This window comes from Garra rufa, chromosome 2 (assembly GCF_049309525.1).
Source record: "Garra rufa chromosome 2, GarRuf1.0, whole genome shotgun sequence".
Classification (NCBI taxonomy): domain Eukaryota; kingdom Metazoa; phylum Chordata; class Actinopteri; order Cypriniformes; family Cyprinidae; genus Garra; species Garra rufa.
Genome location: NC_133362.1, coordinates 3,472,088 through 3,490,088, shown reverse-complemented (window position 1 = coordinate 3,490,088; position 18,001 = coordinate 3,472,088). Strand labels below are relative to the sequence as shown.

Sequence of the window (18,001 nt, the reverse complement as noted above, 5' to 3'; positions counted from 1 at the left end):
AGGTTTCTAGGCACCTGTTGTTTCTAGGGTGTTGCCATGGGAATGGTAGGGTATTGCAAGTTGTTGCTAGGGCGTTTCTATGGTGTTCTGGTGGTTTCTAGGCAGCTGATGTTTCTACTGTGTTGTTATGGGAATGCTAGGGTATTGTGGGTTGTTGCTAGGGCATTTCTATGGTGTTTTGGTGGTCTCCAGGTAGCTGTTGTTTCTAGTTTGTTGTTGCTAGGGAGTTTATATGGTGTTTTGGTGGTTTCTATGCAGCGGTTGTTTCTTGAGTGTTGTTGCTAGGGTGTTTCTATGGTGGTCTGGTGGTTTTTAGGCAGCTGTTGTTTCTAGTGTGTTGCCATGGGAATGCTTGGGTATTGTGGGTTGTTGCTAGAGCATTTCTATGGTGTTTTGGTGGTCTCCAGGTAGCTCTTGTTTCTAGTTTGTTGCTGCTAGGGAGTTTCTATGGTGTTCTGGTGGTTTCTATGCAGCTGTTGTTTCTTGTTGGAATCCTTATGTCTTGAGAGACAATGGTTTAGAATCTGCACCCAGGTCAGTCTATGGCTTATTTGCAGACTCTGCTATGGCTGTAGAGTCCAATACGGGAGCGACAGCACTGCTGGCACTTGCTGCATGAGTTAGCAGTGGTGGAGTCAGTGGGGGCAGGCTGAGCGCTTTGCTGCCGGCGGGTCCTCTTCTCCTCCCACTGCATTACTCTTTTTTTCTTCGGCTAGAAGGACACCAGTTTTGACGGTGGATCGCCAATTCTCGCGGCCCGATATCACTGCTTCCAAATCAGCTGGGCAGATGCTGCACGCTTTCAAGTCTCGTTTGCAAGCGTCCTTGTAATGCAGGATTGGCCGTCCAGTTGGTCGTGTTCCTGTGGCAAGCTCCCCATAAAGAACGTCCTTTAGGATGTGACTGTTATCCATCCTGCACAGGTGGCAAAGTCAGCGCAGTCGCCTCTGTGTTAGGATGGTGAACATACTTGGCATACCTGCCTGAGACAGATGGCTCTGTTTGTGATATGGTCCTGCCAGGTGATGCTCAGGAGTTTAGAGGAGGGTGTTCAAGACGCATGCTTGGAATACCTTCAGTTTTGTTATGAGTGTCAGCAAAGTGTTGTCCCAAGCCCTCTTTGCTAGCCGAGCCAAGGCGGTTGCTGCTTTGCCTTTCCTTATATTGAGCTCGGCATCCAGGGATAGGTTGCTGCAGATGGTGGAGCCAAGGTAGGTGAAGGGTGTGGTCGCCGATAGTGATTGCAGGAGTGGAGCTGGCATCTTGAACCCGTGTGTTGGTTTTCTTAAGGCTGATGGTAAGGGCAAACTCTGTGCATGCATCTGGAAGGCAAGTGATGAGTCGCTGTAGGGCACTCTCAGTATGTGCGGCAAGAGCAGCGTCATCTGCAAACAGCATCTCCCGTATGAGTACCCTGCGGACCTTAGTCTTTGCTCTGAGGCGGGCGAGGTTGAAGAGGTTCCCATCACTCCTAGTGTGGAGGAAGATCCCGTCTTCGGAGTTGCAGAAGGCATAGCGCAGGAGCAGGGAGAAGAACATGCCGAAGAGTTTTGGTGCCAGGACACACCCTTGCTCCACACCACACCTGATTGAGAAGGGGTCTGAGGATGACTCGCCATACTGGACTGTGCCTGCCATGTTCTCATGAAATGATATAATCAGCTTCAGGATCTTGGGGGGGGGGGCATCCAATCCTGTGTAGGAGAGTGAAAACGCCAGTCCGACTGACCACGTCGAACGCCTTGGTCAGATCTATGAAGGCGAGGAACAGGGGACATCTCTGCTCATGGCACTTCTCCTGTAGCTGCCTAAGGGAGAACACCATGTCAACTGTTGAACATTTTGCTCGAAACCCACATTGCGACTCCGGATACACACGATCGGTGAGCAGTTGTAGGCGGTTAAGGATGACACGTGCTTTTCCCACAACACTGAGGAGGGAGATCCCACTATAGTTATTTCAGTCACTGCGATCACCCTTGTTCTTATAGAGTGTGACAATCTTAGCGTCTCGCATGTCTTGGGGTATGATGCCCCCTTCTCAGCATTTAAGCAAGAGGCTGTGGAGGTGGCCGAGAATAGAGCTCACTTTTCCTGCCTTAATGATCTCTGGTGGAATTCCGTCACTGCCTGGTGCTTTCCCGCAGGCGAGTGAGTCGATGGCCTTCCCGTGTTCCTCTATGGTGGGTGGCGAGTCAAGCTCCTCCATGGTGGGCAGAGGCTTGGGATTTCTAATGGCTGTGTCAGCAACAATGTTCTCGTTTGAGTACAGTTCCTGGGAGTGCTCAGCTCATCTCTCCATCTGCTTACTGCGATCTGTGATGAGCTCGCCGGAAGTGGATTTTAGGGGAGCAGTCTTGATGACGTTGGGACCAAACGCTTTCTTCATGCCCTCATACATGGCTCGGATGTTACCACAGTCTGCCGAAGTCTGAATATTGCTACACAACTTCAGCCAGCAGTCGTTCGCACACTTTCGGGCAATTCTCTTGGTGTTGTTACGTGCTTCTCTGAAGGCAGCCATTGTTCTTGCAAGGAGGTTTACATTTAAATGCAAGACACTCAAATGAAGACAGTGTTGGTAAAGAGAGTGGACATAACTCTACTTGCCGTCGATATATTACAGCAAAGCCACCACCATGACCAGTGGTACGGCTTTCTCCAAGTAACTGTAACCAGGGGGACAGACTTCATTTAATACTGAGTAAACCTCAGGCTGATGCCATGTTTCTGTTAAGCACATAAAGTCCAAGTCCTTTTCCATAGTATGTTCCTGTATAAAGGCCGACTTATTTGTAAGAGATTGTGCATTAAACAGTTAAATTTTAAGCATTGATGGATTAACAGATCTCTCCAGGGGCCGTAATACACTGAAATCCACTCCACGGTTTGTATCCTGTTCAGTGTAATGCGATCTCGCGCTATTTCCCGTACAGGTAGTTTTCATTGTGAAGTCTCGCGATATTTCCCGTATTACTAACACCTTGAGCGGCATTACTCTGATGACGTGACAAACATGCAGCATCGGTCCAGATAGATGGAATGGCAGAGGCAGAGTGGTCCGTCTGATGATAGACAAACTTTCGATTGCAACTTCTGTGAATATACCGCGATCGACGCAGGAGTCCAAGTCCTTTTACGGCTGCAATGCACGTTGGAACCAGGGACTGGTTGTTAAAAGTTCAAACAAAACAAAAAATAAATGTCAAACAAAATCATTAAAACAGTGTGGGGAAGCGGCGAACATCAACGCCAGCGTCCTCTCCCTCCTGCACACCCCATTGAGTATCAATTCTGATCCAAAGAAGAAAGTGTAATCTCTCTCTTTCAGACTTTCACTGGATGGAAGACGTGTCTCTTGAAGGGCGGCAACGTCAATGTTGAGCCTTAACAGCTCATGGTTGATGATAGCGTTTTTCTAGCGTCGTCAACTTGCTGAAGGTCGTCACAAAGGCCAGGGCACAATGTTCTGACGTTCCAGGTTGCCAGCCGCAGGGCTGATGGCTTTTTAGTCTTTTGATTATTTCCTGGTGCTGGGTATTACAACCTGCCTGTCGATTTTGTCTAAGCTCCATGCACCCGATGAAGCAAGCAGGTTGTGGCGGGGTAGTACCTAACTGCCCGGGGGCTGCCCGAGTTAAGGCGGGCGGTAATGACCCAATGGAACACGATTCCTCCCACCGTCGGGAGCAACCCCTAGCGCCCGGCTCGACACCAAATGAGCCATGACTTAACACTGGTAGACTGCTGCTCCCCGTGTTGTTTCTGCACTGAAAACAGTGCAGCTGTTGTGACCTCTCCAGGTGCAGGGCTGGGCTAATCATATGGAGATCCTGGGTTGCCCAGACGTCAGGACCCCCCTCTCGGCTTTGCTGGCAGGGTCTGACGGAAAGGCGAGCCAATACAGTCAGTGTCAGCGCAGCTGCAGGAGTTGCCGGACGGTGACATGTTCCTTCACCATCCGCCTGAGGGGCTCCACTCCTGATTTTCTGTTGGGGTTTACTCCCTTAGCCTTTGCTTCCCCTGGAGCTAACCACAAGGCAGTGGCTCACAGGAGTTTCTGTGCAGAGTTTTCCTTCTCTGTAGTGGTATGATGGTGCATCCCTTGGGTCGCTCTTTTTCTGGAACCTCCCTCTCGACCTTACCGCCATGGGTGGCCCTACCAGGAGCTTAAGCTCCAGACGGCATTGCTCTCAGGTTCATCGGAACACGTAAGGCTCTCCACCACAACAAGGTGGCAGCATGGTGTCGCCATAGGAATGGCAGGGTATTGTGGGTTGTTGCTAGGGCGTTTCTATGGTGCTCTGGTGGTTTCTAGGCAGCTGATGTTTCTACTGTGTTGCTATGGGAATGCTAGGGTATTGTGGATTGTTGCTAAAGCATTTATGTGGTGTTTTGGTGGTCTCTAGGTAGCTCTTGTTTCTAGTTTGTTGTTGCTAGGGAGTTTCTATGGTATCCTGGTGGTTTCTATGCAGCTGTTGTGTCTTGAGTGCTGTTGCTAGGGTGTTTCTATGGTGTTCTGGTGGTTTCTAGGCAGCTGTTGTTTCTAGTGTGTTGCCATGGGAATGCTAGGGTATTGTGGGTAGTTGCTAGAGCATTTCTATGGTGTTCTGGTGGTTTTTAGGCAGCTGTTGTTTCTAGTGTTTTGCTATTGAAATACGAGGGTACTGTGAGTTGTTGCTAGGGTGTTTCTATGGTGTTCCTAGGCAGCTGTTGTTTCTAGTGTGTTGCCATGGGAATGCAAGGGTAATGTGGGTTGTTGCTAGGGCGTTTCTATGGTGTTCCTAGGCAGCTGTTGTTTCTAGTGTGTTGCCATTAGAATGCTAGCGTATTATTGGGTTGTTGCTAGGGTGTTATGTACGGTTGCTAGGTGGTTCGTCAAAAGGGTTCATCGCATAGAACCAGCAGCAGCTCTACAGACATGTCATTTAAGAAATCAGTGCTATCTGGAGCACAAACCTCAGTGTCCCTGCAGCATGAGCTCTGATCAGTGTTTAACCAGAGCAGGATCTGTCAGATGTTTCCAGATGCTCCGCTCACCCTCCTGTTCAGGAATCCTCCACTCTGACTAATTTTACCGCGGTGACAGCATGACACGACACACTGTTGCTAGGAAACACTTCTGCCCAACTTAGCGCAACTAAATAATACTATAGACAGGAAACGCTCCTACAGAAATGTACAGCTACATCCACCACATAGAAATCAATGTGACTGACACACACACACACACACACACACACACACACACACACACACACACACACACAGCTAGATAGAGATTCAGTCCACTGCGTTCCCTGTCAGTTGTGTTCTAGAGGCCCAAAACAAGACAAGCACACATTTTATTTGGCACAGGATCTTTGTCTCCCTCAGGAGCCCCGCAGAACTAAACATGCAATTACACAACAAATCCCTGTGAGCAGCCAGTGTACACACACACACACACACACACACACACAGCATACACTTCTGTTGTTTTAAAGTGAATTATAGAGATAAATTTGACTATTAAGGATGTCAGTCACAATGGATTCATTTTTATCTGTACAGTTTAAACTGCAAATTAATACAATATAAAGTAGTGATGCGTCTCATAACCCGCGGACCCCCGGGTTGGGGCGGGTAAAGAAATTGTCACTTTATTTGCGGGGCGGGTCATTAAAAACAAAAAAAAAACAAAAAAAAATCTATGTATGTTGCGTGCAATTCCCTATAGCCTTTATTTAATATTTGGGAATATCCATTTTCCTATTTTATTAAGTTCTTTAATAAGGTTATCAACACGTCACGACACGCAAGCACTAAGCAGCTCCCGCTGCCAGCCATGAGCGCTTCAAGCGAGCACACATTCAGCTCTGCAGGCCTGGTGCTGGAGTCGAGGCGAAATAGATTAAACCCCGGTACAGTGGATGCCAGTCTTTTTTTGCACAGCGAACGTAAAAACACTAAATGACCATTTTTGTCTGTTAAATAAAAGTTTAGTGGTTATTTAGCGTAGGCTGTAAACCTATACACATTTGAAATAAAAAAAAAGTTTAGCCTAGACGAATACAAACACTGCTTTGTAAATGTTGAAAATGTTTATCATTATCTACAGTGGTGTAGTGGAGGGTATACGTCGGATACCCACTTTATCAGGCGGCTATGCATATACCTATTTTTAAATCTTCTCTGATGCGCATTATTCAGTAGTGTGCTGCATTAGCCAAAATCAGGACAGTCAACCACATCCAGTCATATGTGAATAAATGTAAATATTCGCTAAAAACACCCAATAAAGACAGTAATGATGCAGTCAGGACCGTGGCGCCGGCTTGCTTTGAAATGTATTTGATGATTAAGCCTGATGCGCCTGTGCCCGAAACAGTACATAATAACGAAAACAATACCTTACAAATAAAAAGAAGCAGGTTTTTACGATCAGAAATTCCTTAAACCAGTGAACCCCTGTAAACTTTTCAGTCCAAGGATCCAGTAAACGAATGCGTTCAAATAGAAAGTTCATAACGAAATTCATAAATGAAGCGTAGGCTATACCCACTTTTCTTCCGGCACCACTAACGTTACACCGATTATCTTGTTATTAATATGACATGATTTATGGTTCATAATCGTATGTTGTCGCAAGTTTACAGGGCGATGTGGCCAAGCACTTTTAGCCTGAAATAAAGGCTGTTTTCATTTGGATTACAGATTACAATGCCTAGTATGTTTATTTAATGGTAGCGGGTGCGGGGCGGGTTGTAAAAATAGTAAAAATAGCGGGTTGGGGCGGGCCAAATAATTTCATAAAAGCGGGAACCGCGGGTTGAAAAAAACCCCGACCCGCGCATCACTAATATAAAGTAATAAAAAAATAAAAAAAAAAGATGGTAACAAAAAAAAATTGTAAAATGATTAAAGCTGCAAGCAGCGATGATAGGGCCCTCGCACCCGGGCTCACCGCCGACCTGTGGCTTTAGGAAAACAGCGAACGGTGGCCGGTATGCTTTTAATACAGTAAAAATAGGATAAATATGTCAAAGTCACTTAAATGTGCCAAATTTCCTGCTGCCAGCTGGTGGCGCTATACCTATAACTGATTATTGGCATGTAGATTGGTTCAGGCCAGCACTTTTATCAAACATATGAAGTTTGGTGAAGATTGACCTTGGTATGTTTGAGTTAGTGAAAGATATGATATATCCTGCTGCCAACAGGTGGTTCTATGATAATATCTGAATATTGGCCTTTAGATGTCTTCAGGCTAGGGCTGGGCGATATGGCTGAAAACTATATCACGATATCAGTGTTTCATATCGGTCGATATCGATAATTATTGATATTTTTATGACCCATTTAAAATAAGGACCAGGAGAAATATATTACACTCAAGCATTTTTATTTTAAACTTAACCTGCCTCTGATCATAATCCCCTCAGTTATTAAGACAGAAATGTCAACAACCATGGAAAACTCAAATAATTAAAATGTAACACAATATACACTTAATTATCTCTTAATCCTCAATTCAAACCCCATTCATTGTCGATGAAGTGAATGGTCAAGCTAATGTATGGCCCAGAAGTACGGCTTGACCACAGGTCAGAGGTTGTTGCAAAGTACTTGGCTGATTATATTTTTTTCTGCACAGATTGCTGGTTGCCAGTAGCCAACATTACTTCTTTCCCGGTACTTTAGCCTATACTTTGTGTAATAACAAAAATATTTATTTAAGTGAAAAAATAAGTCCAAAACTTTCAACATTTTGAACAATAGGGCCTTACAATCTTTTTTTTTTTTTTTTTTTTTTAGAAATTATTGTTTTAATTTTTCTGATAATCAAATGAAAGCAAAATCACAGATTTATTTTTAAAAATAAAAATAAACGGAGCTTTACTGTTAAAATACATAGAAGAAAAATTATATTCAGTTAAAAAAAGGTTTAATAATAGTAATTTTTAACAATTAAGTGGTGACTCTTTATTTTATTTTTTATCATATATATTGTTTTATGTAAATTATTTAAATGTGAACATATAAACGCCTACATTATACTGTAGTAATACAAGACTAATATTGTTCTGTTACTTGTTAAACCGTACTTTTATTTTGACAGGTTGCCGTGAAGTTTCAGTGTGTATACAGTATGAATGATGCTAGTTTCACTAATGAAACGGTAAAATTTACAAAAAGTGACACTCACAGCAGCGTCGGAGATGTATTTATTGGAGTTTGTCTGTTCATGTGAGATGCAAAGGCCAAAAATTAGCGGGAACGTCACGTGTGCAGTATGCGTGTAGTGAAAATAAAACGCGTCTCCTCCATTCATACATAACATACAGAGGCAAACGGAACACGCAGGATTCTTATTGAAACGGTCTTTTTGCATTTCAGTTTTCACAGACACTAGTCCATATCGCGATCTGAATTAATTAACAGACCAACTGTTGATTTATTGGTCCAAAAATCGACGAATTCCGCCCTATAGTAAAGTCCGTTTTTATGAATGGAGTCCGCGATGTCCGCTGTGAGGAGACATTGTAAACGCATTTACACGACAGAAATCACATGCCGTCGTGTAAATAAGATAAATAACATAAGGCTATTTAGCTTGTTTAATACAACAACATGGACCCGTTCTGTAGGAAAGATAACCTTAACTTCTATTGTGATCTGGCGCTATGAACTGAACGTTAAAGGGGGGCTGGGCGGCCGACGAAGAATACAAAATATCGAACGTTTTATCGAACACATTTTTTATTGATATCGATCTCTTGTCTATCGCGATATATATCGTTATCGTTTTATCGCCCAGCCCTACTTCAGGCCAAGACTCTTACCAAACCTGTGAAGTTTGAGGCAGATCGGACATTTTACAGCTGAGTTATAACAACTTCTACGTCCATGGCGAAACATCAAACTTTGTCACGCCACCACGGACACGCCCTTTACTGAAAACAAGATCTTCACAATTTAACATCTCTAAGGCCTCTAGATCAGACTGACCAAATATAATGTTGATATCATTAAATCTCTAGGAGGAGTTTGCTATAAGTCATTTCCTGTTGCCAACAGGTGGCGCTGTGATTATAATAGAATATTGGCCTTCAGATGTGTTCAGGCCAGGACTTTTATTGAACGTGTGAAGTTTGAGGCAAATCGGACATTTTATGCCTGAGTCATAAAAAGTTTTATATCCATGGCGAGACCTCGAAATTTGTCTGGCCGCCACAGACACGCCCTTCAACGAAAACTCAAGATCTTCGCAATTAATAACACTATAGCCTTTATATTAGACTGACCGATTTTTGTGTTGATCTGTATAAATCTCTAGGAGGAGTTTGTTGTAGAGTACAGCATGACACTTCCTGTTGCCAGCAGGTGGCGCTATGACTATAACTGAATATGGATATGTAGGTGTCTTCAGGTCAGGAGTGTTATCACACATCTGAAGTTTGGGGCAGTTATAGCAACTTCCTTTTTTATGGCGAAACATCGAAATTTGCCCTCCAATGAAAACTCTAGATCTTCGCAATTTAACGTCACAAAGGGCTTTAGATTAGACTCACCAAATTTGGTGTTGATCCGAATAAATCTCTTGGAGGAGTTCGTTCAAGTACGACGCCTGAAAGTGGCAAATATGACACAATTTGCTGAGAACATTAATAATAACCGACTTCCTGTTGGGTTTTGGATTTTGCTCCAAGAGGCTTTCTTGTAGGTATTGGTGTGTTACATGTGTGTACCGATTTTCGTGCATGTACATGAATCACAGCTGAAAGCGCACACCACTGAACGTGTAAAGGTGGCGCTATCGAGCCATTTTGCCACACCCACTTCTGAAACCCTTATCAGATGTAAATTTTCGCCAGGTTTGATGTGTGTGCAAAGTTTCATGAGTTTTCGGGTATGTTTAGGCCCTCAAAAAAGCGATTCATTTTGGAGAAGTATAACAATAAATAAAACTGCAAGCAGCGATGAACGGGCCCTCGCCTTCTGCACAGTCGCCATCCCGATAGCATCAGAAAAACAGTGGCCAGTGGGCACATGCATTCACAGTAACCTTTAAACCACCCTCCCCTTTCCCTCTTTCTCTCTCTGTCTCTCCCTCTCATCCCCTCCCCCTGCACTCACTCTAACACACACACACACACACACACACACACACACACACACACACACACACACACAAAGGCAGAGTGAAAAAAGATGTCTGAACGATTCGCGAATGCTCAAAGTCCCGAAATGAATCAAATGATTCTTGAACACGCATCAAAGTTCCGAAATGAATCAAATGATTCTCGAACATTCAAAGTCCCGAAATGAATCAAATGATTCTTGAACACGCATCAAAGTCCCGAAATGAATCAAATGATTTGCGAACGCTCAAAGTCCCGAAATGATTCAAACGATTCGCGAACATTCAAAGTCCCGAAATGAATCAAACGATTCTTGAACACGCATCAAAGTCCCGAAATGAATCAAACGGTTCGCGAACACGCATCAAAGTCCCGAAATGAATCAAACGGTTCGCGAACACACATCAAAGTCCCGAAATGAATCAAACGATTCGCGAACACGCAAAGTCACGAAATGATTCAAATAATTCAAATGATTCGCGAACAAGCAAAGTCCCGAAATGAATCAAACGATTCGCGCACATGCAAAGTCCAGAAATGAATCAAACGATTTGCGAACGCTCAAAGTCCCGAAATGATTCAAACGATTCTCGAACACGCATCAAAGTCCAGAAATGAATCAAACGATTTGCGAAGGCTCAAAGTCCCGAAATGAATCAAACGATTTGCGAACGCTCAAAGTCCCGAAATGAATCAAACGATTTGCGAACACGCATCAAAGTCCAGAAATGAATCAAACGATTTGCGAAGGCTCAAAGTCCCGAAATGAATCAAACGATTTGCGAACGCTCAAAGTCCCGAAATGAATCAAACGATTTGCGAACACGCATCAAAGTCCAGAAATGAATCAAACGATTTGCGAATGCTCAAAGTCCCGAAATGAATCAAACGATTCTCGAACACGCATCAAAGTCCAGAAATGAATCAAATGATTCCAGTAGCGTGTTTAGGCACCACGCAACCCACTAGTGATGCGCGGATGGCGGTTATATCCGCGGGCGCTGCGGATAATCCGCGGGTCGGGTGGGTCGGGTAATAAAAAATGCATTCTGATTATTTGCGGGTGGGTCGCGGGTGGATGAGATAAATCAATAATGATGCAAATATTAACTACATTTTCTAAAACTTGAACGTGTTTTAAATACGTTTTTCAACAGGCAGACGATTTCATTTGTTTTCATTTTCATTCGTTTGCCTGTTAAGTTTTTGGTGACAGAAACGGTGACATTCCATATAAAGTTTGAAGGGAGTTATGCCTGTGCTGATGCTATTGAGCATGGTAATGCAGTGGTGTAGTGCATTGGTCGCTTTGCGTTTACCCACGTACGTCTCTGATGCGCATCATTCAGTAGGGTCCTGCATTAGCCAAAATCATGACAGTCCAACACATGAATAGCTAATTCAGTCGCATGTTAATAAATTGAAATATTCCTTAAAAACACCCAGTAAAGACAGTGATGTGGTCAGGACCGTGGCGCCGGCTTCTTTTGAAATATATTTGACGATTGTGCCTGATGCGTCCACAGATGCTGCCTAGCTGTTCATTCATACGCGAGAGCATGTCAGGCTGGCGCGCAGTGGTATAATAATAATTATTATTGATTACTTATTTGAATCAATAGATTATAATGAAAACAATTCCTTAAAATGAAAAGAAGCAGATTTTTACGATCAGACCTTTCTTAAACTGGTGAACCCCTGTAAACTTCAGTCCAAGCATGCGTTCAAATAGTAAGTTCAGAGCGGCTCTAATACAGAGAAAACCCGACCGATTACGTCAGAGATTGCGGAGAGTCGCATCCAGATGTCAGTTAACGTTATTCTTTTCTGCATGGATTTGGCTTAAAATCATGAGTGATAAACGTATATAAGTGTGCAGCGATTTGCAGATCAGCTGAATCAATCTGCTGTTAACATGAACCATCCATTTATCATATTATCATGCAAAACTAAGAATTACAATATGTGTAATATGACAATCGGGTGCGGTTATCTAAATCAGAGAAAAATATAGGTGCGGGTGGGTGGCGGGCGGATAATTTATTTGAAGCTGCGGATTCGGGTGACGATTGAGCCCATCCGCGCATCTCTACAACCCACGCAATTGCGTGGGGCCCCATGGTTCAGGGGGCCTCCGCGGAACGCGATTTCTTCCGATGGGAATCCATAACCGGACATTTTTGTAATTGGTTTAATATCGGACTACTGATAAGGACAAGCAATACTGTTATCGATACCTGCGTTGTTTTATCTCCGTATACTTCTGTGTTAACTGCGATTTAGAAGCTGTTCTCATAACCGGACGCGCCTGCCGTGAGAGGTTTGGCATGTGCGCCGGCACAGTCTCAATCTCTGTTCGGCGCAGGTCAAATTATTTTAAGGCAAATGTGAGGTGCAATTCATATTTCTTTATTAAATAACTTACAAAATAATTAGAAACTTTCTGTCAAGCGTTATTTTACAAACAGCACGAGTGAATCTCCGCAAGGTCTTTGTCTTTCCCTCTCAAAATGCGCAAATGGCTTTAAATTAGACTACCACATCGTGTCTGCACTATAAGCAAGCTGCACACAGCACGGTTTAAACAGGAATTGTCACAGTTTACATGTCAATAAAGTTTATAATATGCATTTTTTAAAAAGTTTGGCCAGTATTTAAACCATTCAGCACATCTGCGCTCTCAAGAGACGACGTGCTCATAATTGGTCTATTGTGAAAACAAAAAGTACACAGCATGATTAAACATTTAATTACAGATTAAAAAAAAAACTCAACCGCTTAAAAAAAACAACAAGAGTCACGTAAAAGGGGTATTCACACAAGTTTCAAAAATGAAACTCAGGTCCTGAATGAATGTCTGTAAAAATCCTTATGGGAGTATCAGTATAAATACTTATAGATTTTAACAATAAGCCTTTTTATCATATAAAACCAGAGATGAAAATGTCCCTATAATCGGGACATTTAGGTGCAATCAGGCCTCCTTCCTGATGAAGTCAATATGTTAATTTTATTATAAATAAATAGGGACGCTATAATTCTCTATTCCATTGTGTTGTGCTCCTATGCATGATGTTCAAACATGTTGTGGTTGTTCTGAGGAAACCTCTCTCTCTCTCTCTCTCTCTCTCTCTCTCTCTCTCTTTGAAGAGTATTTTATTTTAAAAAGGTACTTTATGTGCCATTTTCTGTTTGTTTAGAGGGATTTAAACTGCTTTAATAAAATAACTTGAAATTTTCAACATCCTTTTATATTATTTTTGCACCAACCTATAGAAAGTAGTATAACGGTATCAATAAGTATTTTATCAGTAGTGATAAAATGCAAACAATACTTATCCCTACCATAGAAACATTTGCAAAATCCACCTAGGGGGCCCCCCCGGGACCACTTGCTAAGGGCCCCCTAAACACGCCCCTGAATGATTCATGAACACGCAAAGTACCAAAATGATTCAAACAATTCAAATGATTCTCGACGCTCATCAAAGCCCGAAATGAATCAAATGATTCGCGAATGCTCAAAGTCCCGAAATGAATCAAACGATTCGCAAACACGCATCAAAGTCCCGAAATCAAATGATTCGCGAACACGCAAAGTCCCGAAATGATTCAAACAATTCAAACGATTCTCGAACGCTCATCAAAGCCCGAAATGAATCAAATGATTCGCGAATGCTCAAAGTCCCGAAATGAATCAAACGATTCGCAAATGCTCATCAAAGCCCGAAATTATTCAAATGATTCGCGAATGCTCAAAGTCCCGAAATGATTCAAACAATTCAAACGATTCTGGAACACTCATCAAAGTCCCGAAATGAATCAAACAATTCGCGAACATGCATCAAAGTCACAATCTGAAGCAACTGACTAAATTAAAATAAACTGTTGCTCGTGTTCAACAAAAAGTCAATTCTGTGTAATTGTGGCAAACAAGTAAAACACTGGAGGCTGGTGATGGATTATAGAGTTAAAGGTCCCATATCGTACACATTTCTGGAGGTTTATTTTATTTGTTGATGTCCTTAAGAATATATATTTGCGTTATAAGTGCCAAAATCCATCTCAATATATTTTTACAGCTCCTTTTTTAGGAGCTCTGTCAAAAACAGGTCGATTTTGGCCCATCTAATTAATATTCATGAGCCTCTCTTCTGATTGGCCTGTTGTTTTCTGAGTGACGCACAACCAGGCCAATCACAGGTAACTACGGTCATGTATGCTGTAAGCGTAAGCGAGCTCAGAGCAATAGAGAGAGCTGATACTCAACAGGATATTTTAGAATGATCATTAATGTTTTTTCTTTTACAAACACCGAATGCAGTAGGCTACATAACTGTTGCTTTAGTAAAGCCCCTTTCACAATGCGCGCTGATTCTGGAAAATTACGGGAACTGTGTGAACCAAAGCCAGAACCTAAAGGCAGTGTTGTAGTAATGATGCACGTTATCAAGCGACTCTTCACAACGAAAAATAACGTTACGTGCAAAGTGGAATGAAGCTGCGATCGGGCAGAGCCAGCTCCTCACTATCAGCGCTGAAGCACAGTTTGTTCAGGTTAGTTTCAGTTTAGTGAAACGTACGCGTCGCATTACATCTCACATCCAAACGTCACATGTCTTTATGGTTTGTGTGTAAAGCACGCACAGATCCCGGAAAACAACTGTGAATGAACCAAATTAAACAATTCCGGAACAAATCGTGGGACACATTATCCGTGTATTTACCGGAATCGCTGTGTGAAAGAGGCTGAAGTTGAAGTGCCACTGGTCTCTTATATTCACGTTGTTCTGAAGCCTGTGTAATGATCGTAGCTTGACATCTATCGACTGAACAGGGTTTTCTCCACTTGTTTTCCTGTTGTTGTTGCTCAATAATGGAATGGATGCGTTGTTGTCTGGGGGTTTGACAAAAGGAGGGTGGGACGTTGGTTTGTGACTGAAGGCGGTGACTTGAGTCGATCGGACGTCACATCGTTACGGAAGTCACAGCTGCTCGTGAAAATGAACAGCTACTTTAAGCAGGCTGTGTGCAGTTTACTGTGGATTGACTGTTTTGAAACTCATATGGTAGTTAGATAGCCCCTAGACCTTAGTTATCATGAAAAAAGCCAGGAAATTTTGATTTTGACGATATGGGACCTTTAAATCAGGTAAACACTAGCTGGAGTGTTGCTAATGTTGTTAACGCTGACACACACCTGTGTATGATGTGTTGGTTCTGCAGGTAGTCTAGTGCCAGTGTCATCTCGCACAGGTAGAGTTTAACGGCGTCCTCCGTGAACTGAACGTTCTGCTGCAGGTGATAACGCAGATCTCCTCCCAGCAGCAGATCCACCACCATAAACATGTCCTCCTCATCCTGGAATGAGTACCTGAAGCACAGGGTCACATGTCAGAGGAAGTGACATCACACAGCTCACATTTCTCATGCAAATCCCTCTCCTGATGAGCTGGAGAAGTTTATGAGATAGATAGGCTATCACCACATCAGCTCTTCTTTTACAGATTGAGGTTTATTAATTAAAGTCGTAGAGATGATCTGATTTGGAGATTTTAATTGAAGTGTTGTTACAGTCTACATCAGCTGTCAATCATCTGTATGCAGATGCAGATGCTGATGCTCTAACGCTGATAATGAACTATTGTTTAACACATACACACTTCTGTCATCTAAAGTCAGAGAAGCACAGGTTCATCAGTTAACTAACTATAACCATTAAAAAAAAATCTGTTACTTGAAACCAAATAATGTTAATTGAAATCTAAATGAAAACTATATATATATATATATATATATATAGAGAGAGAGAGAGAGAGAGAGAGAGAGAGAGGTGTGTATATAGGTGTGTTTATTACAGTTAACCAAAACTAAAACCACTAAAAAAAATGTTACTTAAAATAAAATAAATGTTAACTTAAATCTAAAGATTTTTTTTTATTATTTAGGATGCCAAATGAACATTATTTTAAAATAGTTAAACTAATAATTAAAATTGAAATAAAAAGCTATACCAACATATTAAAAAATATACATAAAAAAATAAAAATTATAATAAAAAAGAAAATTATTACAACTTTTAACCGAAATTAAAAAAATTAAAAAAATTTAAAAAATTAAAAATGTAATTCTTTATTCAGATATTAAAAACATAAATTAATAAAAACTATACATATTTAAAAACAAACAAAAAAAAATAAAAATTGCAAAATAATTCTAAAAATAAAATATGAATAAATCTAAAAACTAAAATATTAATAAAAACAGTTAAAATATTATTAAATCCAAAATATGAATATTGGAAAATATAATAAATGTACAATAGCATGCGAGTGCTACTGAAATAACAGTGCTGAAGCGTCTCGAGTGGTTCGGCTCAGCTGCTGATCACAGGAATGAATTTTCCATTTCACACTGAATATTTGTGAGTGTCCCTCGTTCTCGTTATATACTCATGAGATGCTTTGAGCACTGTGTGTGTGTGTGTGTGTGTGTGTGTGTGTGTGTGTGTGTGTGTGTGTGTGTGTGTGTGTGTGTGTGTGTACCTGGTATTCATCACATTGTGGGGACCAAATGTCTCCACAAGGATAGGAATACCAGTAGATTTTGACCTTGTGGGGACATTTCTCAGGTCCCCATGAGGAAACAGGCTTATAAATCATGCACAATGAGTTTTTTTGAGGAAGTAAAAGTGTGCACAATCTCCTGTGAGGGCTAGGTTTAGGTGTAGGGTAGGTGTAGGGCCATAGAAAGTACGGTTTGTACAGTATAAAAACCATTACGCCTATGGAATGTCCCCATAAAACATGTAAACCCAACTGTGTGTGTGTGTGTGTGTGTGTGTGTGTGTGTGTGTGTGTGTGTGTGTGAGAGAGAGTCTCCTATCAGAGTACTTCAGAGCTCATTTCCCGTCTGGTAGAGGCCACAGGTCTGAGAGCCAATCATCAGCACATCTATTATAGATCTCACCGCTCTCCATTCACTCTGACAAAGACAGCGGTGCATTCAGTCAGACGGCGAATATTAAAGATCACAGGGTCAGCGCAGAGACCACAGACGCATGAGGAGCCGTTCTGAGACTTTTTAACGTCTAAGAAGCACAGATCAGTCCGATTAAAGAGAGCATTTCACACACAAATCATGATTTGTTCACCCTCACGTTAGTCAAAACCTGTACGACCCACTGACTTCTGGAAAAGAAGATGTTTAGAAGAAGGATGGGCACAAAACTGGGATAAAACCAAAGACACACTCTTAAAAATAAAGGTTGAAAAAGGTTGTTTTTGCAGTGATGCCACTGAAGAATATTTTTAGCTCCCAAAAGAACCTTTCAGTGAAGAGTTCTTAAAAGATTCATTTTGAAGAACATTTTAAATATCTAAAGGACTTTTTTCCTCTATAAAGAACCTTTTTTGCATTTGAAAGGTTATGGATGTTCTAGGTCTTTATGGAGCTATTGATGCCAATAAAGAACCTTTATTTTTAAGAGTGCATTTCTCAAAATATCTTCTGTTGTGCTGCTAAAGAAGACATGAGGAGAGCAAATGATGACAGAATGATCTCCTCTGCATGAATTAAGACAAATATTGTTTTTAAGAACCTGCTGGTTTAAGCAGAAAATGGAAAACTGTAGAAAAACAGACACATTTTCTGCCAGGACATTATCTGCTTTTTACATTTCCTTTTACGGACATTTCCTTTAACTTTTCTAAAATAAAATGCAATGCCACGCGCATGGATAAAACATCTGTGAAAAATCAGTACGGAAAATTCCTTCATATTAACACAGTACACTGTACCCTATTTTCTTTGAGAGGACGGCTCTGATTAGACAACACTTTTTTTTTTAGCGATCAGCAAATCTGACTCAAACCAGT

The 18,001-nt window shown here is 41.8% G+C and overlaps 2 protein-coding genes across 2 annotated transcripts in view; both read right to left on the bottom strand.

Moving 5' to 3' along the window:
- The window catches only part of LOC141325134 (serine/threonine-protein kinase 32C-like), a 219,652-nt gene that overhangs the window by 117,394 nt on the left and 84,257 nt on the right, over positions 1 to 18,001 (bottom strand). The gene's annotated exons all lie outside the window — the stretch shown is intronic.
- The window catches only part of LOC141325750 (serine/threonine-protein kinase 32C-like), a 59,759-nt gene that overhangs the window by 40,637 nt on the left and 1,121 nt on the right, over positions 1 to 18,001 (bottom strand). Inside the window, exons 2-3 of the mRNA XM_073834490.1 lie at positions 17,094 to 17,214; positions 15,325 to 15,498 (exon numbers count right to left, since the gene is read on the bottom strand). Coding sequence (XP_073690591.1) covers positions 15,325 to 15,498; positions 17,094 to 17,214 — 295 coding nt within the window. The remainder of the gene's footprint in view (positions 1 to 15,324; positions 15,499 to 17,093; positions 17,215 to 18,001) is intronic.